General features: G+C 33.2%; 2 protein-coding genes across 6 annotated transcripts in view; both read right to left on the reverse strand.

Annotated features, from left to right (window-relative positions):
• LOC127712432 (rabphilin-3A-like) overlaps positions 1–26,259 on the reverse strand; it is a 362,038-nt gene that overhangs the window by 312,261 nt on the left and 23,518 nt on the right. For all 5 annotated transcript variants that reach the window (XM_052218873.1, XM_052218870.1, XM_052218874.1 and 2 more), the window contains one exon: positions 10,257–10,386. In XM_052218873.1, coding sequence (XP_052074833.1) covers positions 10,257–10,333 — 77 coding nt within the window. In that variant the 5' untranslated portion in view covers positions 10,334–10,386. The remainder of the gene's footprint in view (positions 1–10,256; positions 10,387–26,259) is intronic.
• Positions 14,453–26,259, reverse strand: part of LOC127712430 (zinc finger protein 862-like) — a 307,602-nt gene continuing 295,795 nt past the window's right edge. The window contains exon 3 of the transcript XR_007987074.1: positions 14,453–15,025. The gene's annotated coding sequence lies outside the window, so the exon portion shown is untranslated. The remainder of the gene's footprint in view (positions 15,026–26,259) is intronic.

The following is a 26,259-nucleotide window of genomic DNA, read 5'->3' on the forward strand; positions in this document are numbered from 1 at the left end:
AATAATTTTTTTTTCAGAATTGCTCTTACTTTTCTTTATCTAATAAATGGAATTCTTGCTGTATTGAAGAAATAGATGATGAATTTCATTTCTTCTTCCATTGCAACAGAAATAATAAAGAGCTGTGCCATGAGTGCATGATACACCTGTCGCCATTTAAGCTCGTCTTTATACTTTAAATGAATTTATGTGATCAATTAGAAATACTGTGAGCAGTGCTCACTTAAAAGTTTACTACACACAGTGGTACCCATTGACACAAAACATGAATAATTTGGCACAATTAAGGCAACCTCAAGTTTAACTAAGTTTGTGGCCTTGATTTATAAACAAATAAAATTCTATAACCGTCCAAAGTGAAAAATGGACAGTTTTCGACAATTTTTCAACAAATAAAGTTCCATCACTACCCAATGTCATACAGAAATTTATAAAAAAACAAAAAGGAGCTAAATATTTCAATAGATATAAACAAGCCACCAAAGTTTCATGAAAACTGCTCAAAGTGTTTTTGTGTTATTGTCCAAAAACTGGGAAATCCTCCCCTTTTTTATGAATAAAGTCCCAGTACTCCAAAACATGAAACCAGAATTTTTTTTTAAAATGAAAGGGAACTTGTGTCAGTATACATAAACAATTCACTAAAGTTTCATGAAAATTGTTCAAAGCATTTTAGAGTTATAGTAAAATAATAAACTGCTTCGCTGAGCGCAGCTGGATACGCCCACAGAGGTCCAACCCTGAACAGTTGGGGCAAAAATGGACACAATATTTAAGCTTGATACAGGTCTGAATTTGGATTGTAATTAAATATTTGACATATTATAGGTTTCTGAATAAATGTAGTCAAAGAACTTGAAATTAATTTTAATTAAATCTACATTTTACCTCTATGTTCTATTTTTAGCCATGGTGGCCATCTCGATTGGTTGGCGGGGTCATCGGACACAATTATTAAACTAGATACCCTTATGATGATTGTGGCCAAGTTTGGTTAAATTTGGCCCAGTGGTTTCAGAGGAGAAGATTTTTGTAAAAAGCTAACGACGACGGACGACGACGATGCCGCCGCCGACGGACGACGGACGCCAAGTGCTGAGAAAAGCTCACTTGGCCCTTCGGGCAAGGTGAGCTAAAAACCGATTAGAAAAAAATATACTAATGGTTTACTTTTATAAATTTTGACTTGGATGGAGAGTTGTCTCATTGGCACTCATACCACATCTTCTTATATCTATATATAGAGAATGATCGACGAAAAGGGTAATAGTAATTGTAAAGGGAAAGAGATAAAGAGAGGCATAGTAAAAAATGTTTGCTAGACAAAGTTACTGCTCACTTTGATATTTTTATACAAAATCACACATCGTGTTCCAAATTGGTATTCACGTGCGCTAACTTGATGTGTTAAGTTTCTGCATAGCATGGTTAAAAATAATTAAGTATCCCATTTGTTATATCGTAGTGTGTGTCACTGTAGTTCTTTCTTCAATTTATTTAGTTTGTTAATGATTATGTAAATAAGAATAAATCTGTATAAAAACTTCATACCCGTTTAGTTATTACCTGTAGGCGTTTGATTATTGTTACATTTAATATATATATAGAATCTTTCATACATATATCTTAAAGTAAAAGATGTGTGTCTGAGTCAAACGACATGGTTGTACAATGCAATGTATTGGAAATCCTTTCATACAGATAGATAACTCATAGTCCGACATTTATGTAATATTTGCCACATAACGCTCATATTTCTTTCTACCATCATCATCTTATTCATTAAATATTGCTGTAAACATCGATGGTTCACACCCAAACCAAATGGGAGTAATATACTTTTAGAGCTTCTCTGTGGTATACACTTGTAACAAATATATAGACGAAATTCTTTATTGAAGTGAATCTACATCTCACAAACACAATTTTTGAATTACGATTTTGAGTGAACACCCACCAAACCAATACAAAATGGCAAGATATAACCATGCAGGCATTTAGTTTTCGTCAGACACAAGATAAATAATCACTCTCATAAACGTATATATAATTTATGCATGCAGTTTCAAATATCAAGAACAAGCGGTCGATGTCTATAGATCATTGTTAAGTCGGTTTCCTAACTGTTCAGAGTCAGACATGTCACTTGTACATATACATACTAACGAAAAGCTACTAGTCTGCTTTGACTGTTAGAAAGAACCTCTGGCGCTTATACGTCAGGAAACTTGCAAGTCTACTAGTAAGGATTGTTTCAAGAACAACGAGGTTGGGACGACCTGTTCTAAAATCGTCAATATCAGTTACACATTACACAGATATGCATTTTATTCCAACTACTGTATTACTTATTTGGATTAATGATGGCTATCCTGTTTAGCATTGCACAAAATTATAATAGAATATAAAAAAAACTTGTTAAAAAAAATCCTATGTATTAGCTTATATTTATAATGTATGTATATCCATTAATGAAATAAACAATAATTTTTACAAATAATTCGTTTAAGTGATTGGCAGATTAATTTAATTATGAAAGAATGAAATGTTAAAAAGAAAATTAAAAAAATCATGCATGTTGTACTGTTGTATTTTTTTTTTCAATTAAAAATTAAGAGAGTTTTACGATTGTTAGCATTTTAACATAGCCAGATTTAAATATAAGTTAAAGAAGTCCGGTAAAGTAAATTAAACAGATGTGCAATTATTATAAATTGGGAAACGAAAAGTTTAATTTTTAAGATTAAAAGTACTATTTTTTAACTTCATATTTTGATTTAATGCAAATTGCATAGAAAGTAATCGAAACTTGTCCCACTGTAATATTGTTTACACTTCTGGAATTAAAAAAAATGAATGATTACCCATACAGAAAAAATGATAGGATGGCCAACTGCATTGCTCAACTGGCCGCCAGTTGAGCAAACAGTTGAGGGCCAGTTGAGGGCTAGCTGGCTGTCAGTTGAGCAAATAGTTGAGGGCCAGTTGAGGGCTACATGGATTTTTGCCATGCAAATTAGGTAGCCCTCAACTATCAATGCTCAACTTTATGCAAATTAGTTGAGCAAGGTTGAGCAAAATATCATAGTTGAGGGCTAGGTGTCCAACAGTTGAGCAATCAGAGTTGAGGGCTACCTGGCCAACAGTTGAGGACCAGGTCATTAAAAGTTGAGGGCTAGGTGGCCAATAGTTGAGGGCTAGGTCATTAAAAGTTGAGGGCTAGGTGGCCAATAGTTGAGGGCCAGGTCTTTAAAAGTTGAGCATTAGCTGGTCATTGCAAACTGATGACCATAAATTGTAGAAAAAATGAATTTAAATTGTGTATTTTATATAGCCAAAATACTGCTGAAAGATCTAAATTCACAACAGACTACATGACAGCTTTATCCTTGCTTTTTAAATGTTATCTACCGGTAGTAAATAAAATCTAGTTAATCCTGCAGCCATATTACTTTTTATGCAAGAAGAAGTAAGATATATATATTGAAACAATGTTTAATGTTGAAAAATCCTTAATTGTCCTTTTCTTTCTTTTGTAATATCTTCCTTCCACTGTACATTTTTTTATTAATTGCACATGTGACATCTGTGTACAACATCTTGAAATGGATAAGACCAAAGTCTGAAATTAAAAATAAATTAAACCTATATATATATATATATATATATAATTATGATAACTATAAATGTGACAAAACACTGTTTGTAAAATTAATAAGATGACATAATCATATATCATATTTGTTCTGAAACATTGGCATCAAAAGTCTGTTCTGTATTGCCTACCTTTATAAACCAATTATACAAATCAATTAATTTAACTAAACAAATGTGGATAAATACAAGATAAGAATGTGTCTGATACTTTGCTTTACTATTTGGGAAAAAAGGTTATGAAATTGTTCTTCCCCGCTATTTTAATTTGTTGACTGTCAGAGTGCCTCAATAAAGCAAAGTATTGTAAAAATAATTCTAAATGCTGTCTTCATGATTGATCATTCTATAGGTAAAACCAGGGACTAGTAAAATTGATCTAGCTATGTCTAAGCAAAATTGTTTTAAATTATAGTTAAAGGCCTTAATAAAATTTCTATTACCCTATTAACTGTATTAAGTGTATCTGCTCATTTAACCCAAAAACAATTTTCTTTTCTTAAAAATTTCTGCCCCCACCCCCCTTGATAAACCAAAATGGCAACAGTCAGTACAAAATGGGTATTCAAAGTGCACATTGCAAAAATACTCAAAACAGAAAGTGTTGTTCAACCATAAAAAAAGATATATATATTTATCTTTCATTTGTGGATAGATGTCTTATTGGCAGTCATACCCCAGATCTCTAGTTTTATACCAAATTCATTATATTAGAAGATTCTTATTTTATTAGTAATACTTTCTAAAATAAATTGTCTTAATAATAAAAAAAATATGTCTCCTGTCTTACACATTTTGATAATTGTCTAATTTTTTTCTTCACTCTAAAAAGTTAAGAAGACACTTTAAATATCACTATTTTGAACTAAAAGAGCATATATATAATGCACTTATTCAAAATGGTGGAAATTCTAATCCAATGTACTTACCAAAAGATGTTATCCATAAATTTGTAAAAACAGCAATCTTCCTAAATCCAAGAGTCATGTCATCAGAAGAATACATCTGCACTAATCAATGTCAATACAGTTATTTGTAACTTTTTGATCTACATCCATTGTAAAATCCATATTTTGTTCATGATAGCTAGAAGACATCTTTGCTTGCCATGTGTATGCTCATGCCAGTTCAAATTTTAAATTTGTTTGAGGTTGTTTAGGGTATTGTGACAGTGTGATCCCTATGAAATGTGCCCCTGATAATAACTGTTAATTACCTAAATCTTGAATATTTGATATATATTATGATAAAAAAATATTGTTTGTTTTTTATCTTTATCTTTATGTTACGAGTTATAATAATTACAGAAAAATGTATAAAAACATGTGCTTCCCTTAATTTGGCCTCAAACTCTGTGTACATTTATAATGATACATCCTGTCTTCTTGCACTACACAAAGATAAATGGAAAACAGATGGAACATAACATTTATATCACCGGCTCATATTTCTAATTGCTCAACTTTTGCTCAACTACATGAAAACCAAAGATCAATTGCTCAACTTTTCCTCAACTATAAAAAAATTAGTAAGGGTTCCGCGGAACTCAGTGTCTCGCCTACTTTTGGAATCTAATAAATGTTTTAAAAACTTAAACTGCAGACTGTGTGTAATGTTAACTGGAAGAAAAACTAAGTCCATTTATAAGTAAAATACGGAAAAAATGGAACAAAATTTTAACAAAATTTTCTTCTAGATACTAGGTTTTCATCATAAACAAGCTTCTATCCTAGTTTGGTACAAATCCAGGATAGTTTAAGAAAGTTGTTAAAATTTTAAAGAAAAACTAAGTCCATTTATAAGTAAAATACGGAAAAATGGATTTTTTTTTTTACAAAATTTACTTTTGGATACTATCATTTGATCATAAACAAGCTTCTTTCCAAGTTTGGTAGAAATCCAGGATAGTTTAAGAAAGTTATAGAAAGTTATTAAAATTTCAAAAACTTTAACCACAGAGTGAATATTTGTGGACGCCGCCGCTGCCGACGTAATGCAGGATCGCTATATCTCACTTTTTCAACAAAAATCAAAGTCTGAATGCTTAACTACAAAAAAATCAAAGTCTGAATGCTCAACTTTTGCTCAACTACGAAAAAATCAAAGTCTGAATGCTCAACTTTTGCTCAACTACAAAAAAATCAAAGTCTGAATGCTCAACTTTTGCTCAACTACATGAAAACCAAAGATCAATTGCTCAACTTTTCCTCAACTTAATGGCCAGCTTCAGTTGAGGGCCAGTTGAGCGACATCTATCCAACATACAGTGCTTGGCCAGGTTTGAGTTGAGCTAAATTGCTCAACACCTAGCCCTCAACTATTTTACTTAAAACAGCTAGCCCTCAACTGTCCGCCACATGGCCCTCAACTGGCCCTCAACTTTTTTTTCTGTAGGGGTATTTTCAATTAATTTATACAATTTAGTTATTGTTTCTCTATTGTCATCGGATATTTCATCTTGGTGTATTAAACATGCTATACTCTTTCTGTTAATCCATTCAAAATGACAACATACACATACGTGTACGCTTGAATTCACACCTGTGTACGCCTGAGGCTAAATTGCTGCAAGTTAAAGTTCAAACGAATTCTCCTCTAATCGAGAAATAAACAATGACTTTACAAAATAATTTACACACTCTGTTCACATATATTTTGCATTGAAATGGTTATCAAAGTTATAACGGTAAATAAAACGTAAAAACAAAATTCACTTCAATATCAGTAAAAATGTTCAATAGATATTTTATGAAACAATCTCAACAAAAATTTATGAAATTAATTCGAAAATATCTATATTTAGATAATTTCACATAGGAAGTTTTATTCAATCAATACAAAACGGTACACGCATATTCATTTTCTTTCATTCTTATATTGTGATTATTAACTACGACCAACGATCATCTGTGCGCTTTTAATTATATAAAATTTCGATAAGCAATAAAGCCTTTAACAGATTTTATTTTTCCCCAGGATTCAACAAATCGGGTTAAAACGTCACAACCCACTCACGAAGGTCAACCAAAAAAGTTATAAATTCTTGATTTTCTCCGTTATTAGAAGGAATATAAATTTAAAACTTAGTGAATGTGTTTTTTATGTTAAGATGAACATATTTAGATGATAAGTAAAAAATTGCAGCCTTTCCCTTTAAAGACAAAGGCCAGAACAACCTCTTAACTTCATGCACCAGTGTCTTGGGACAGATACATATAATACTGAAGTGAGGTTAAATGTATTCTACAGTTAGATACAAGTTGTGAATCCAGGATTTTGATAGGGGGCAGAATATTTTGATAGACACTACATATTCCAAATAAACATTTTTATTAATGATTAGATTGATTCCTTTTGATTGAGTTTTCCCCATAAAATTGGAATCAAATGAACATGTCACCTACTAAAGATATTAACCATTATTGTTTTAAGGACATTATTTAGAGTATATTTAATTATTTATTACAATAAAATTACCTTTTTTTAGGTATCATGAGGAATAAATGAAACTCCAAACATGGTTAATGCTGTTCTACGAGATGGATCTACTGAAGCCTGATGTTTGCAAAAGTGACATTAATGAACTAAATTTTCCTATTATAAAGGCAGTGCAAACATATACCAAAGTTTTTATTGTTTATTGTATTTATCATATTCAATCAGATTAGTCTGAAGTGAAGGTTAGAATGATGGTTGTATGGTTGTTCGAAGTTGTATCTAGATACTTCAGTAAAAGGCAGTCAGTTTTATTGATTTAACTGACCCGCGTAAGACTCAAAAGACCTTACCAAACTGAAACAATGCATTGCACCTAGTTTTTTATGTTCATTATTACAGATAAGTTTACACAGGGTAACCTTCACCAGTAGGTTTATTTGATCAATACATTTTAAAAAGAAAATGATGGAAATATTTCCATGGAATTCCATGGAAAAAAAAACATCATGGAAAATATTTCCATGGAATTCCATGTAAAAATATCATGGAAAATATTTCCATAGAATTTCATGGAAAATGGTTTTAGATGGAAATATTATTTTTTCCTTTTTTTCGCTTTTTACTTTCCATGGAATTCCATGGATTTTCCATGAAAGAGAATGGAAAATCTAGGGATGGGTTTTATCATTGGTTTATTAAAGACATTCATGTATATCTATAATTTTATTTATTTGTGATTTAAAACGTTTAAAATTATTATATACCAATATAAAGAACCTTTCATAATTTTATAAATATTATTTAGTTACAAATTAAGTTACTTAGTTTGATGAGGCAATCTACTGTGAGAGTATGGATAGTGCATCTGCCTCAAACTACTCCTGGAAATGTTTACTATTTAACCTGTATTATGGTAATACATTATATAAATAGTATTCTGTCTACTTTTAATTTGAGGTAAAGTATTCAGGTGAATAACACATGTTTCATTCGGCTGTCAGGAATACACTGTTTTAAGTTGTTATCCGCATCATCTTACCTCCAACAGCATTGATCCTGCTACTTGTAAAAGCATTTATTGTTTTAATATGGTGTATATTATTATGTCAGAATTCAAATGAAGCAGACATATTGTCTTAAATTATCTGCATTACTTGATTCCCTAAAGACAAATACATGTAACCTGTGTAACACACACACAAGATACACATAAGAACAAACACAATAAAATGCTCCGCTGGGGCGCAGCTTGATACGACCGCAGAGGTCGAACCCTGAACAGTTGGGGCAAGTATGGACACAACATTCAAGCTTGATACATCACTGACTTTGGATTGTAATTAAATATTTGACACAGCATAGGTTTCTGACACAGAATGAAAGTGGTCTAAGAACTTAAAAAATTTTAATTTACCTATTCAAACCATATCATTATTATTTGCTTTTATATATAAATCAGAAATAACCAATTTAAAATGGAAAATTTTAAAGAAAAAAAAGGAAAAAAAAATCCCCCCCCAAATTTTTTGAACCCCCTTATGATTCATCACCCCCAAACTCAATCCCAGCCTTCCCTTTGTGGTATGGTACCTTGCAGTACAATTTCAGAGAGAACCATACACTTGAACACAAGTTATTGTCTGGAAACTAGAAAAATGCTTGTTTTTTGGTCCCTTTTTGGCCCCAAATTCCTAAACGTTTTGGGCAATTACCCCCAAACTCAAACCCAGCTTTCCCTTTGTGATATGGAACCTTGCAGTACAATTTCATAAAGATCTATACACGTACATACAAGTTATTGTCATGAAACTAGAAAAATGCTTGTTTTTTTGCCCTTTTATGGCCCCTAATTACTATAATTTTGAGGGAATTACCCCCAAAATCAATCCCAGCCTTCCCTTTGTGGTATGGTACCTTGCAGTACAATTTCAGAGAGATCCATACACTTGAACACAAGTTATTGTCTGGAAACTAGAAAAATGCTTATTTTTGGCCCCTTGTTGGCCCCTTATTCCTAAACTTTTTGGGCAATTACCCCCAAACTCAATTCCAGCTTTCCCTTTGTGATATGAAATCTTGTAGTACAATTTCATAAAGATCCATACACTTACACACAAGTTATTGTCATGAAACTAGAAATTTGCTTTTTTTTTGTTCCTTTTTGGCCCCTAATTCCTAAAATTTGGAGGCAATCACACCCAAAATCAATCCCAGCATTCCCTTTGTGATTTGGAACCTTGTGATACAATGTCAGAGAGATCCATAGACTTACACACAAGTTATTGTCATGAAACTAGAAAAATGCTTGTTTTTTGCCCCTTTTTGGCCCCTAATTCCTAAAAGTTGGAGGCAATTACCCCCAAAATCAATCCCAGCATTCCCTCTGTGATACAGAACCTTGTGGTACAATGTCAGAGAGAGCCATACACTTACACACAAGTGATGTCTGGAAGTTACAAAAATGCTTATTTTTGGCCCCTTTTTGGCCCCTAATTCCTTAAGTGTTGGTACCATAACCCCCAAAATCAATCCCCACCTTCCTTTTGTGGTATTGAACCTTATGGTAAAATTTCATTGAGATCCATTCACTTACACTAAAGTTAGAGTGCGAAAACTAATGTGTCTTCGGACTACGACGACGCCAACGTCATACCAATATACGACCACAAAATTTTTTTTGCGGTCGTATAAAAACAGAACACCATAACCACCACTTTATTCCAGAAACTTCAAACTTATGTCAAATGCTTTAGCGAGAAATAATGATTGGAACCTACATAAAGCATTTGAACTTTTTTGAAAAAGACTATATATGAAGCCGAATTATATTATCTCCCTATAATGATAAAATGTTGGGAAAATTAACCAGAGTTATCTTACATTAATCACAAAGAGGGGCTAGCAAACATTTTCTAATCAAAGTTAATTAATGTTAAAACAATTTTCCACTTAAAATGAATGTTACTTTATTCAATTATAAGGATTAGCAAAATCTACTAATTTTATTTGATATAATGAATTTTTATGACAATGGATTATACTATATTATGTATATAGTCAAACCACTTATATACAATTTCTTAACATAAAATAAATTTAACCACATTTTTAATGTTAACTTTGCATTATATTGAAAAACTTGGACACACAGTAAATTAACATACTTTGCTCTGAGTGCAAGAACTCTGTCATTAGGACACACCCACTTGTCCATGCCACTTGTTGTTCCAAACTCTCCCATAAGTTATGATGACATTGATGAAATTCGATCAATCAGTACTAGGCTGGTATCCCCTAAAACATGTATAAGATTTTAAAAGCATTTATGTAATGTTATATTTGAATATATTTTTAATCCTACAAAATTAATCTGAAAGTTGGAAGAAGAGTCTAGAACTAATAAAGAATAATTAAGTCCAAAACACACGTAAACTGTATTGGTAAAAAGCTAAATAAACAAGACACATATCGGTGTCATATGGTATTTTGAACCTCCTAAAAATTGCAGGAAAATGAAATCCCCTGTATTTCCTTTAAATGAATGTCAAATGTATATAAGGTTAAGCATTATTACTATATAAAGTAGTCTGAATAGCTATGACAATTTGAAAATCTGAGGTCTATAGGGGGTGGGGGTCTATTTTCAATGGTAGGGGGTTCAAAAATACCATGGATGAGTAAAACTTTAAAAGCATCTTTTCTTACATGTTTTATTCATATACCAAGTACTTATTAATGCATTATTACTATATAACATAGTTGAAAGGGCTATGCCAATCTGAAAATCTGAGGTCTATAGAGAGGGGTTCAATTTTCCATGGCAGATCCGGTGTCTGGTTGACATATGGTGAACCCCCTGAAAATTGAACCTAGGGTCAATATCCCATATGGTAAATTGAACCCAGGCTCAAAATCCCATATGGAAAATTGAACCCGGTGTCATATGGTATTTTGAACCCCATGGAAAATTGACCCCAGGTCAAAATACTGCTTTGGTAAATTGACCCCCCCCCCGCCATTGTTAAATTGAACCCCCCTGTATGGAAAATTGACCCCCAATGGTAAATTGACCCCCCTTGTTTTTTTCATTCTAGATAATTATTAGAATATTATACATTATTTTAAAGCTTATAGTAGATTGAAAATCAGACATACAAGAAGGGGAAGTCAATTGTCCATGGTAGGTAAAAATAAAAGTGACCCTACCCAAATTTGAACTTGATCTGAGTTTTGTGGTAATAAGTATTGTGTTTAAGTTTCATAAAATTTGGTTGAGGCAAACTTAAGTTAGAGAACGGAAGCGAAAAATTTGGCAATTTTTCCATTTGTAAAGGGGGTATAACTCTAGAATGGTTAAAGTGACACCACCAAAATTCAAATCTGATTTGTATTATGTGGTAATAAGCATTGTGTATAAGTTTCATAGCATTTGGTTGAGGCAACCTAAAGTTAGAGAACAGAAATGAAAAATTCAGCAATTTTTCCATTTGTAAAGGGGCATAACTCTAGAACGGTTAGAGTGACATCACCAAAATTCAAACTTGATCTGTATTTTGTGGCAATAAGCATTGAGTATAAGTTTCATACATAGCATTTGGTTGAGGCAACCCAAAGTTAGAGAACGGAAATGAAAAATTCAGCAATTTGTCCATTTGTAAAGGGGCATAACTCTAGAACGGCTAAAGTGAGGCCACCAAAATTCAAACTTGATCTGTGTTTTGTGGTAATAAGCATTGTGTATAAGTTTCATAACATTTAGTTGAGGCAAGCTAAAGTTAGAGAACGGAAACCTGAACTTTGGGACGTACAGACGGACAAGGGTAAAACTTAATGCCCCCTCCGCTACGGCGGGGGCATAAAAATACCATGGCTTGGTATAAGTGCTCTTAAGTCTTTACCAACATAATTTCATTCAAAATACTTATTGAAGCATTATAACTAGACCATGTAGCTTAAATGCTTAGATTATTTGAAATCTTAACATAAAAAGGGAGTTAAATTTTCCATGGTAAAAAAAGGGGAGGGGGTCAAATTACCATGGCTCAGTAAAATAGTCAAAACATCTTTTTCATCATGTTTTATATATACCATATATTTATTACAGTATTAAAACTCTGAAAAGCAGTTTGAAATAATTTGATTTTTGAAATTGAAGTATTATAACTCTGTAAAGGGGTTACAATAGCTATAATTCTTAAAATGTGAGGTATATAGGAGGGTGTTCAATATACCTTGGCAGGGGGGTCAAAATACCATGACTAAGTAAAATTTCCAAACATTATTATGAATTTTAAAGAAATAAAGAAGATGAAAACATTTTTATTACTTTTTATTAAAAAAAAAGATATTTTGAAAATGGAAATGCTTATTAACATAAGACATTAAAAAAAGGATATTAGAGATTTATTTAATTCCATATCATTTTAAATATTATATTATATAGACTATAGTTAATATGAACTAAATGAAGATTTCAATTGAATAAGTAATTAAACTTTAACAAGAGGGCACACGCTGAAATGTCTCGCCTTCTTTACTAATCATTGAATATTATGTTGATAGTTCTAAATATAAAGCTTTACTACAACTATCACATAAATTTAACATGATCCAAGAAAATGAGGTCAAGGTCATATAAACCAATCAAGAAATACATGTACACCTTACAATCATTCAATACACTAAAAATAGTTGACCTATTGCTTATAGTTTCTAAGATACAGACTTAACCAAGAAAACTAAATATTGACTAATGAACCATGAAAATGAGGTCAAGGTCAGATGAACCATGCCAGGCAGACATGTACAGCTTGCAATCCTTCCATACACCAAATACAGTTGACCTATTGCATACAGTATTAGAAAAGCAGACCAAAACACAAAAACTTAACATTGACCACTGAACCATGAAAATGAGGTCAAGGTCAGAAGACACCTGCCAGCTAGACATGTACACCTTACAATCATTCCATACACCAAATATAGTAGACCTATTGCATACAGTATAAGAAAAAACAGACCAAAGCACAAAAACTTAACTATAACCACTGAACCATGAAAATGAGGTCAAGGTCAGATGAAACCTGCCAGTTGGACATGTACACCTTACAATCATTACATTCACCGAATATGCTAGATCTATTGCTTCTAGTATCTGAGATATATACTTGACCACGAAAACTTAACCTTGTTCACTGATCCATGAAATGAGGTCAAGGTCAAGTGAAAACTGTCTGACAGGCATGAGGACCTTGCAAGGTACACACATACCAAATATAGTTATCCTATTACTCATAATAAGAGAGAAATTAACACTACAAAAAATCTTAACTTTTTTTTCAAGTAGTCACTGAACCATGAAAATGAGGTCAAGGACAATGGACATATGACAGACGGAAACTTAATATCATAAGGCATCTATATACAAAGTATGAAGCATCCAGGTCTTCTATCTTCTGAAATATTAAGCTTTTAAGAAGTTAGCTAGCTAACGCTGCCGCCACCGCCGCCACTGGCGCCAGATCACTATCCCTATGTCGAGCTTTCTGAGACAAAAGTGGCAAGTTCGACAAAAAAATAAAAATATTTTCTAACATGTTTTATTTCTACCAGGTACTTATTAGTGAATTATTACTATATAACATAGCTGGAATAGCTATGACAATTTGAAATATGAGGTCTATAGGGGGGGGGGGGTCAGTTTTCCCTGGTAGAGGGTTTATTATTCTTCATGCATTATTAAGTACTAATTGGTAGGAATAAAACATGTTAAAAAATATTTTTAAACATATTTACTCAGCCATGGAAAATTGAACCCCTTACAATGGAAAATGGAACCCCACTCTATAGACCTCAGATTTTCAAATTGTCATACCTATTGAACTACTATATATGGGAATAATGCTTTAATAAGTATTTGGTAGGATTAAACGTTGTTAGCCCTTTATAGCTTGCTGTTCGGTGTGAGCCAATGCTCCCTGTTGAATGCCATACCTTGACCTATAATGGTTTACTTTTATAAATTGTAACTTGGATGGTGAGTTGTCTTATTGGCACTCATACCACATCTTCCTATATCTAGAAAATATTTTTAAATATTTTTACTCAGCCACGGATAATTTTACCCCCTACCATGGAAAACTAAACCCCCCCTCCTAATAGACCTCAGATTTTCAAATTATCAAAGCTATTCCAGCTATGTTATATAGAAATATCTTTAATAAGTACTTGGTATAAATAAAACATGTAAGAAAATGGAAAACTGAAACCCCTTTTATGACCTCAGATTTTCCAATTGTCATAGTTATTCCAGCTATGTTATATTTTATAGTAATAATGCATTAATAAGTATTTGGTATGAATAAAACATCTTAGATATGCTTATACCATTATGTTATGTTCCAATTTCAGTGTCTTGAATGAATAAACAGGGGGGTCAACTTTCCATGGGGAAATTATAAGTACCAAATATTTATTAAAGACTTATTCATATAAGTAGTTTGAATAGCTATATAAAAACTAGAGGCTCTCTACAAACACATCACCATCACCAAAACACAATTTTGTCATGAATCCATCTGTGTCCTTTGTTTAATATGCACATAGACCAAGGTGAGCGACACAGGCTCTAGATCTTACTTTACTGAACATTCTTGCTCCTTACTATTATCTCTATCTATAATGAACTTGGCCCGGTAGTTACAGTGGAAAATATTTTTAAAGGGGTCAATTGACAATTTTGGTCATGTTGACTTATTTGTAGATCTAACTTTGCTGTACATTATTGCTGTTTACAGTTTATCTCTATCTATAATAATATTCAAGATAATAACCAAAAGCTGCAAAATTTTCTTAAAATTACCAATTCAGGGGCAGCAACCCAACAACGTGTTGCCTGATTGGTCTGAAAATTTCAGGGCAGATAGATCTTGATCTAATGAATAATTTTATCCTCATTAGATTTGCTCTAAATGCTTTGGTTTCAGAGATATGAGCCAAAAGCTGCATTTTACCCTATGTACTATTTTTTAGCCATGTCGGCCATCTAGGTTCGCGGGCGGGGTCATCGGATATATTTTTTAAACTAGATACCCTAATGATGATTGTGGACAAGTTTGGTTAAATTTGTCTTAGTAGTTTCAGAGAAGAAGATTTTTGTAAAAGATTACAAAAATTTACGAAAAATGGTTAAAAATTGATTATAAAGGGCAATAACTCCTAAAGGGGTCAACTGACCATTTTGGTCAAGTTGACTTATTTGTAGATCTTACTTTGCTGAACATTATTGCTGTTTACAGTTTATCTCTATCTATAATAATATTCAAGATAATAACCAAAAACGGCAAAATTTCCTAAAAATTACCAATTCAGGGGCAGCAACACAACAACGGGTTGTCTGATTCATCTGAAAATTTCAGGGCAGATAGATCTTGACCTGATAAACAATATTACCTGTGTCAGATTTGCTCTAAATGCTTTGGTTTCAGAGATATAAGCCAAAATCTACATGTTACCCCTATGTTCTATTTTTAGCCATGTCGACCATCTTGGTTGGTTGGCCTGGTCACCGGACACATTTTTTAAACTAGATACCCCAATGATGATTGTGGTCAAGTTTGGTCAAATTTGGCCCAGTAGTTTCAGAGGAGAAGATTTTTGTAAAAGTTAACGACGACGGACGACGACGGACGCCAAGTGATGAGAAAAGCTCACTTGGCCCTTTGGACCAGGTGAGCTAATAAGGAGATGCGGTATGATTGCCAATGAGACAACTACCACCAAAGTTCAAATAAAGTGGATGTCAGCAATTATAGGCAACAGTACCGCCTTCAACAATGAGAACAAACAGCTGTGCCATGAGCGCATGATACGCCTGTCACTTTTTCAAAGAATAAAGTTCAATAACTTCTCAATGTCTTATCAGAAATTTAAAAAAAAACTAAAGGGAGGTTATTTTAATAGATATAAACCAGTCACCAAAGTTTCATGAAAACTGCTCAAAGCACTTTTAAGATATTGTCCGAAAACTGGAAAAATCACCCCTTTTTTATGAATAAAATCCCAGAACTCAGAAACGTAAAATCTAAAATTTATAAAAACGGAAAGGGAGCTCATGTCAATAGATATAAACTATTCACCAAAGTTTCATGAAAACTGCTCCAAGCATTTTTGAGTTAATGTCCGAAAACTGGAAAAATCACCCCTTTTTTATGAATAAAATCCCAGAACTCAGAAACGTAAAATCTAAAATTTATAAAAATCGAAAGGGAGCTCATGTCAATAGATATAAACAATTCACCAAAGTTTCATGCCAATTGGTTAAAGCGTTTTTGAGTTATTGTCCGACATGCTGACGATGGACGGACAGACAGACAGACAGACAGACAGACAGACAGACAGACGGACGGACGGACGGACGGACAGACAGACAAACAACGTTATACCAAAATATGTCCCGTAAACGAGCATATAAAAATCCATACTGTATAGTCAGCTATTAAAGGCCCTGACACGAAAAATATGAAACAATTCAATTGAGAAAACTAACGGCTTATTTATAACAAAACAATTTATAAAAAACAAATATGACAGACATGAACCAACGACAACCACTAAAACATGCTCCTGACATGGGACAGTCACATAAAGAATGTGGCGGGGTTAAACATGTTTGTGAGCACTCAACTCTCCCCCTAACCTGGGACAGTGGTGTAACAGCACAACATAAGAACAAACTATAATAAACTGTTAACACAGAGATATGTCTCACCTTTTTGTTATTTTGATAATGCAAATGTTGAAATTAAAATAGCAATAATTTAACATGTAAGTTATGCAAATATTCAAAGTCAATGCACCATGACTGAAAGTACATGGCTAGACAATCTCCATGGAAATGAGATGTGCCAATGCTAATACAACTGCATACCAAATACCATTGACTTATCATAAGTCATTCCCTTTAAACAAACCTAAACACAAACATTAACTTGTAAACTATGTAAAAGTTTGAACCATGATAAGGGGGTGGGGCTATTTAATCTCCATGGAAATGAGACTTGCAAATGCCAATACATTTGCATACCAACTATCAATGACTTACATTAGTTGATCATCTTAAACTGATCTAATCACAAACTAATACATGTAAAACTAAGCAAAAGTTTCAAAGTCAATAGACCATGACTGAGGGGTAAGGACCAAATATTCTCCTTGGAAATGAGATGGGCTAATGCTTATATAACTGCATACCAATTATCATTGACCTACCACTAATGCTGCCCCTTAAACTGACCTAATCACAAACTAATACATGTAAACTAAGCAAAAGTTTAAAGTCAATAGACCATGACTGAGGGGGCTGGGCCAAATAATCTCCATGGATATGAAATATGCCAATGCTTATACAACTGCACACCAAATATCATTGACCAATAACTAGTGGTTCCCCATGAACTGACCTAATCACAAACTAATACATGTAAACTAAGCAAAAGTTTCAAAGTCAATAGACCATGACTGAGGGGGTGGGGCCAAATAATCTCCATGGAAATGAGATGTGCCAATGCTAATACAACTGCATACCAAATATCAATGACCTACCACTAGTGGTTCACCATAAACTAGACCTAATCACAAACTAATACATTGTTGACGCCACTGCCCCCGGCGTCGGAAACAGCATACCTATGTCTTGCTTTTTGACTCCGTCAAGGCAAGACAAAAATTAGGCTTAACTCATCAGATTGATACAAAGCAGAAATACATCAAACTAAAACACAGACTGGACAGTAGCATCATAGTCACTTTAGGTGACCATCCAGTAACAACAGTTATGTGAGTTCCAGAACAAAGAACCTTCAAGTCAAATCGGAGAAATGAAGTCAGCTTAAAAAAACTGTGACCAAACAGTTCGCTCTTCAGTATCCAACTGGCACAGCAACTCAGAATATTTATTGGCTGTCAAGGATGTGGTCTCAACTCGAACAGACTTAATTATACAACTAGTACAGTTAAATACAAGCAGTCAGAGTCAGTTCAGACCTTAACAACAGTTAACAAATGCGGGAAAGGAGTTGGAGTAGAACCTACAGAGTAGTGTCTGTATCCAGTCTTCACTATTCAATCATCTGAATTCATTGATGCTTCAACCAGACAACACAGGACAGACTACAAGAACTTCAACCCAAGATCCAGTTTTAACTCAGTGACATTTGGACAACTTTGGACAGTTCAATTCTAACCGTAATACACAGAACATTTTCAATAAGTGATTTAAAAATTCTCAACCTTAAAATTGAATAATTCTAATTTGGACAAGTAACCAGCTGTGCATTCTTCAAAGTGTTTAGACTATTCTTCAGGACAGTGACATTAACTTTCAATATATAGTGCATTATAGTTTTATTTATTTGGAGTTATCTTTGGCATATTTAGTCATTTATTAAATTGTTAAACGTTTTAGAGTATTAACTTTGCCACTTGTCTGTCATAAGTCTATTAATAGACTGACCCTCCAGTCCCTTGTGTCAAGCATGCAGAGTTAGTCCCCCTATCCAAAACGCATGCCCCAGTGGCCCTCTATGACACATACCAATTACTTATTAACATGATTAAAGCATTATTGCTTCTGAATATTACGGATTCCCTTATAAAATTGACTTCAGCTATTATAAGGACAGTATACCATTTTTTTTATTAAGCACACAGAAATAATGCAAAGAGATCTCAGACTGAAGAATGTTTTTTAGAAAAATATATGAAATTTGTACCAAAATTTTCTATTTTTTCTGTAAGCCAGATTGTTTGAAGATTTTAAAATTTTCAATAGATCAAATGCCATAAAAGTTTGTGATTTTCAAGGTTTATAAACAATAATTGTTTTAGCAATTTTTTGGCACGAATTAAAACGATATTTTTTTTAATTGCAAAGTTGAAAATGTGTTATCTTAGAGTGCCAGAATTTTCGATTTGTTCAATAATTTTAAACCATTAATTTACATTCTGGCTATAAATAGTACCATGACGTTTCAGATTTGATTTAAGATTTGTTTCTCACTACACATTTTAACAGTTATGGATATTCCTATTGAGAACATGTGCAAAAACACACAATAATATATGCCTATACTAGTGTCTTAGACTGTTTTTTTTTTTTTATATCCCAAACTGGGCATATTCAATGTATACCCATAAAATGCAACAGTGAATTTCAACAATACTTTATCGGATGATACATGGAATGCTTCTCTTTCAATTATGTAAATATAAGATAAACAAGAAATGATTGTAACAGGATGCCGTTACGAAGTCTCCCAAACAAAGCTCCCATAATTCGTAATTCCCAGGGTCGCCCGACATTGGGCAAAGTCCAGTGAAAATTGGTTTGGTCCAGTAAAGTTATATGCATTAGTGATGCCTGGGGACTAACCCTGTATATCATTCAAATCATCTTGGCATGATTAACCAGAATATATAATGTTTAGGGGTGGGGATCTCGACCATTTACAAGATACTAGAACATTTGGGGTGGGGGGAACCCCTGGGGACTGACCCTATACGTCATTCAAATGTTTGAGACATGATGAACAGGAATATACATAGTTTAGGGGTGGGGATCTCGACCATTTACAAGATATTAGAACATTGGGGTGGGGGGAACCCCTGGGGACTGACCGTATACGTCATTCAAATGTTCGAGACATGACGAACAGGAATATATATGGTTTAGGGGTGGGGATCTCGACCATTTACAAGATATTAGAACTTTCTCAAATGGCAGGGGGTCGGGATGACCCCTGGGGACTAACCCTGTATATCATTCAAACCATCTTAGCATGACAAACCAGAATATATATGGTTTAGGGTGGGGATCTTGACCACTTACAAGATATTAGAACTTTCTTAAAAGGCATGGGGTGGGGTGACCCCTGGGGGCTAACCCTGTATTTCATTTCATGTGCTTTATCATGACAAAACAGAATATATATGGTTTAGGATTGGGGATCTCGACCATTTACAAGATATTAGAACTTTCTCAAATGGCAGGGGGTAGGGATGACCCCTGGGACTAACCCTGTATATCATTCAAACCATCTTAGCATGACAAACCAGAATATATATGGTTTAGGGGTGGGGATCTTGACCACTTACAAGGTATTAGAACTTTCTTAAATGGCAGGGGGTGGGGGTGACCCCTGGGGACTAACCTTATATTTCATTTAATGGGCTTTACCATTTACAACATTTTCAATTAAAAAGATTGTGTCTATCACAAACGGTTTTCAATTTATAATCATTTGAAAATTTTAAAAAATAAAATCCCATAGGGTTCTATAGTAAAACTCTCTTTTCTTTTTGCCCCTCAAAGTACCCCTTTATAAACCCCATTGCACAAACAAAACCCTGATTGCACCACTAGACATGTTAGTCTAACATATTGTGAAACCCTAAGTTAATCTGACAAGCGGTTTTGGAGAACGGGTGCGGACAAGTTCAAATTTAAAAGCGGCGGAAGAGGAAGAAGAAGAAGAAGAATAATTAAAAACCAATTGTTCAGAGAACAATTGAAGGTCTTTCAACATCAATGTTCTAAATTATTGATGAGAAGCTACATCCAGTTTACTCAAAATTACTATTGGCGTCCAAGCTTTGGTTTCTCCATACTGATTCAATTAATATATGGTTTCTATATACTTTTGCCTGAAATAAGGGAGATAATTGCCAACTTCCGGTTTAGAAAATATCACTTCCAGTCTCGTATGATAGCTTTATTTATACTGATTCCAAAAATATATGGTTTATATATACTTTTGCATGTAAAAAGGGAGATAATTAGCTACTTCCGGTTTAGAAAATGTCACTTCTGGTCTCAAAAGATAGGTTAACCTATGGTCATTCAAAAAATAAATGGTTTCTAGGTACTTTTCCATGAAATAAGTGCAAAAAATACTACTTCCGGTTCACTCAAGGTCACTTTCAGTTGACATTTTTCAAGGTCATAGGTCAACCAACAGTTTGCAAAAGACCCTATGGTTTAATCATGTAACAAGTTAGAGTAATAATCAATTAACCTTAAATTGAATCATTTCAGGGACAATAACTCCTATAAGATGTCATTGGATTGTTTCAGACCAAATGTATCATATCTTAATCACAATAAGGCAAACATTTTGCACTTGTTCTTTAATTTGTATCTTTAAAAGTGACAGAGGAGATCAAATAACAAGGAAAAGTCAAAATTTAGAATATGACCTTGACCTTTGACCTTGGCCTCAATTTCATTTAAATGGACCAAGGAACTCAAATCAATATACCTTAGGTCTCTATCACTTACCATTCATGCTATACATTTATATATCCCTTATGTCAAATACAGAAGGGGAAATAACTCTCATATGGAGTTTAAGTACCGCCTCGGTCAAAATTGGACAAAACATCCTGAGGATATAACGAGCAATTTGGTAAAATAAATTTGTCGCTTTCTTTTACGGTTACGGAGGAGATGCAGTAACAAGGAAAACAGTGTTCGGGGAGATAACTCCTACAAAGAAAATTGTTCGGCTTAGAATGGGTGAAAATAAAAAGCGCATAAACTGTATGATATTATATAAGAAATATCTAAGCGACATCTTGCGAAACAAAAATTTTACGTGAGAACAAAATTAGGCGGAAGAAAAAAAAAATAATAATAATAATAATAATAATTAAAAACCAATTGTTCAGAGAACAATTGAAGGTCTTTCAACATCAATGTTCTAAATTATTGATGAGAAGCTACATCCAGTTTACTCAAAATTACTATTGGCGTCCAAGCTTTGGTTTCTTCATACTGATTCAATTAATATATGGTTTCTATATACTTTAGCCTGAAATAAGGGAGATAATTGCCAACTTCCGGTTTAGAAAATGTCACTTCCGGTCTCATATGATAGCTTTATTTATACTGATTCCAAAAATATATGGTTTATATATACTTTTGCATGTAAAAAGGGAGATAATTAGCTACTTCCGGTTTAGAAAATGTCACTTCCGGTCTCATATGATAGCTTTATTCACACTGATTCCAAAAATATATAGTTTGTATATACTTATGCCTGTAATAAGGAAGATAATATGCTACTTCCGGTTTATAAAATGTTACTTTCGGTCTCAAAAGATAGGTTAACCTATATGGTCATTCAAAAAATATATGGTTTCTAGGTACTTTTCCATGAAATAAGTGCAAAAAATACTACTTCCGGTTCACTCAAGGTCACTTTCAGTTGACATTTTTCAAGGTCATAGGTCAACCAACAGTTTGCAAAAGACCCTATGGCTTTATCATGTAACAAGTTGGAGTAATAATCAATTAACCTTAAATTGAATCATTTCAATGACAATAACTCCTATAAGATGTCATTGGATTGTTTCAGACCAAATGTATCATATCTTAATCACAATTAGGCAAACATTTTGCACTTGTTCTTTAATTTGTATCTTTAAAAGTGACAGAGAAGATCAAATAACAAGGAAAAGTCAAAATTTAGAATATGACCTTGACCTTTGACCTTGGCCTCAATTTCATTTAAATGAACCAACGAACTCAAATCAATATACCTTAGGTCTCTATCACTTACCATTCATTTATATATCCCTTATGTCAAACACAGAAGGGGAAATAACTCTCATATGGAGTTTACTTATCGCTTCGGTCAAAATTGGACAAAACATCCTGAGGATATAACGAGTAATTTGGTAAAATAAATTTGTCGCTTTCTTTTACGGTTACGGAGGAGATGCAGTAACAAGGAAAACAGTGTTCGGGGAGATAACTCCTACAAAGAAAATTGTTCGGCTTAGAATGGGTGAAAATAAAAAGCGCATAAACTGTATGATATTATATAAGAAATATCTAAGCGACATCTTGCGAAACAAAAATTTTACATGAGAACAAAATTAGGCGGAAGAAAAAAAAAAAAATAATAATAATAATAATCAGAACAAATACAATAGGTCTTTCCACAGAAAAGTGGAAAGACCTAATAATAATAATAATAATAATCAGAACAAATACAATAGGTCATTCCACAGAAAAGTGGAAAGACCTAATAACTAAATTTGTAATTGCTAGCAATAACGGATGGCACCCTCGTCCCACTATTGCCAGGATAACGGCAGCCATTTTGAAATTTCCAAAGTCAAAGAGCGTATCTACACATGCAAATTATCATTTTTATAAATTTTCATTAAGTTTATAATAATAATGGAGCATTTTGAAATTTTTGACATTTTTGCTGTTTCCATGGTTACGGCCGCCATTTTGAAAATTCCAACTTCAAAATGCAACTCTGCCCATGCCAGTTACCATTTCTATAAAGTTTCATCCAGTTTGCAGCATTTTGATTTTTTTTGAAATTTTTGACATTTTTGCTGCATCCATGGTTACAGTGGATAATTCCAAAATTCTAAAAGCAGACATCTTATTGCCACATGTCATGTTATATATCAGTACAGCTTCATTGACTTTGGTGAAATACTCTTTAAGAAAATGCTGATTTTATGCGTTTTTCCATAGGGTCAATGTTAAACTTGACCCCAGTTTCCATGACAACAGCGGCCATTTTGGAGTATCCAAAAAACCGTCTTGGCATCTTGGCATACTAGGTAACATTTCCATTAAGTTTCATCCAGTTGAGTCTTATAATGAAAGATTTGGCATTTTTCACAATTTAACTGTTTCCATGGTTACGGCAGCCATTTTGAAAATTCCAAGTTCAAAATGCAGCTCAGGCCATGCCAGTTACTATTTTAGTGAAGTTTCATACAGTTTGGAACACTTTGAATATTTTCGGATTTTTGCTGTTTCCATGGAAATGGCAGCCATCTTTACCATTCCAAAGTCAGGTGCACAACTTCACATGGTGGTCCACATTATGGTATAGTTCCATCATCATTGGTCTATTCAATTCTAAGAACTTGCGTGGACAAAATGTGTGGAAGAAGATTAAGGAAAAAAAGAATCGTAGAATAACAATACGTCATCCCAACTCCGTTGAGGGTGCCATAATAATAATAATAAGAACTGAGCAAAAACAATAAGTCTTCCCAAACTTCGTTTGGGAGACTTAATTAAACAAGAGGACAATTTTGGGGCGACCAAGGCCTACCCCTTACAGCGATCTAGGAATCCCAAACTTTCACATATAAACTATGAAAAAGTTTCCAAGTCAGTGGACCAATTAATCCTTATGAAAATGAGATGTGTCAATATCAATACAATTGCCTACCAAATATCACTGACTTACTATTAGCAGTTCCTCTAAAAGTGACTTAAACACAGACATGGTCAATGACGATTTTTTAATTTGTCGGTTTTTTGGTCCGCTAACCCAATTTTTCCCATTTAAAAAAAAAAAAAAATTGAGTTGCATTTGTGTTCTAAAAAATTACGGAACAAAAACCTATATTAAATAGCCCTTTTCAAAAGTTTGTTTTCCCTTTTTGTCATAATTCAGTATATGATTTAATTTTGAATCATTTTGGGATAAGCTGTTTCACCTTCATTTATTTTCTTATTTATCATAGGTTGTACGAAAATTTTGTCCATTTGGATGTCAAAAGCGGGATTATCTCGCAAAAAGGGCAATACCAATATCCCTGTCATATACAATTTAGACTGGTCTTCATGTACTTCACTAGTAATAAACTGTGAGGGGGGGAGGGGGTGACCAAGGGGTGCGCATTTTCCAAATCATACTTTTTTTGTAATTTTTCCCAAATTCCCACTTTTTTTACCATTTATGTCCCACATTCCCATTTATTTTTTACCCCAGTATCCTACATCCTAAAAGTGTGTCATCTCCCTCAACTTTTATTTTCATGCAACATGCATGTTTGCATTTTTTTTCATATGCTTTTCTGCTTGAAGCTTATTATTCAATGTGTTTCATTAAAAATTGATAGAAACAAAAGTATAGCTATTTAATCAACTCATCCTACACTTTTCAATCCATTATCACTGAAACTTCACATGCATCTAAGATTGCACAAATGCTGAAGTTGTGCACCTGGTATTATGGAATTGTTTGAGGAATTATTTTCCCATTTTCCAAATCCTTGAACATAGTCATTTTTCCAGAATTGGTAAATTAGTCATTTTTCAGCAAAATTTATGAAAGAATTTTACATTTCATATTTCAAATATTTAAAAATCAGTATAGAGCATTCTCCATTGTTTAAGGGACATTCTGCGTAATCTGGCCATTTGAGTCTAATGTCTATTTTTTACTTTTTTTTTCATAGTGAAATGACAATTTTAATATCTCCAATTTGTCAATGTGTATTTGCATTGACCATGTCTGTGTTTAAGTCACTTTTAGAGGAACTGCTAATAGTAAGTCAGTGATATTTGGTAGGCAATTGTATTGATATTGACACATCTCATTTTCATAAGGATTAATTGGTCCACTGACTTGGAAACTTTTTCATAGTTTATATGTGAAAGTTTGGGATTCCTAGATCGCTGTAAGGGGGTAGGCCTTGGTCGCCCCAAAATTGTCCTCTTCATTCCTTCAATTTTAGTGCCAAACATTTTTCTTGCCTGGTTTAAAATACAATAATGCATGTAATTGTCATATAAAGTTCACAAAAAGGACTGGTTTTGTCATGCTGATCATTTTTGCAATTTACATTTTTAACCTAATAGCTCCTCTCATTTTCAGCTATCGTAATAAAAACTTAATAAATTGTATCCATATAAATTAAGATTGGATTTTCTTTTTTTATTTACAGGATAGATAGATGTGATGCTGATCATTTTTGCATTTAAAATTTTGAACCTAGCTCCTTCAGATTTTTTTTATAGTAAAAGACAGAATGGTACGTATACCATTTTTACATTAAGAAAGAAGAAATGTTTCCCCCCTTTGACATTGTGCCCCTTCAAAAAGAGAGGCCTAAGATACCATAGGGATATTCAACATGCACACAGACAGGACCTCGAAAATATATACATGTATGTAGTGAAAATCTCTTTCGGGTTTATTATTTAGATAGTTTTAAGGATGGTTGGCTTGCTCATGAAAAAGTATTGGGCTCATTAGTCATAGAGTACAGCGTCATAAATCAAATCTAGGTATTGTATATTTTAGTTTTTAACTACCAACACTTTCAAAATGTTTTAACCAA

The sequence above is a fragment of the Mytilus californianus genome, unplaced genomic scaffold (assembly GCF_021869535.1).
Source record: "Mytilus californianus isolate M0D057914Y unplaced genomic scaffold, xbMytCali1.0.p SCAF_8, whole genome shotgun sequence".
Classification (NCBI taxonomy): Eukaryota; Metazoa; Mollusca; class Bivalvia; order Mytilida; family Mytilidae; genus Mytilus; species Mytilus californianus.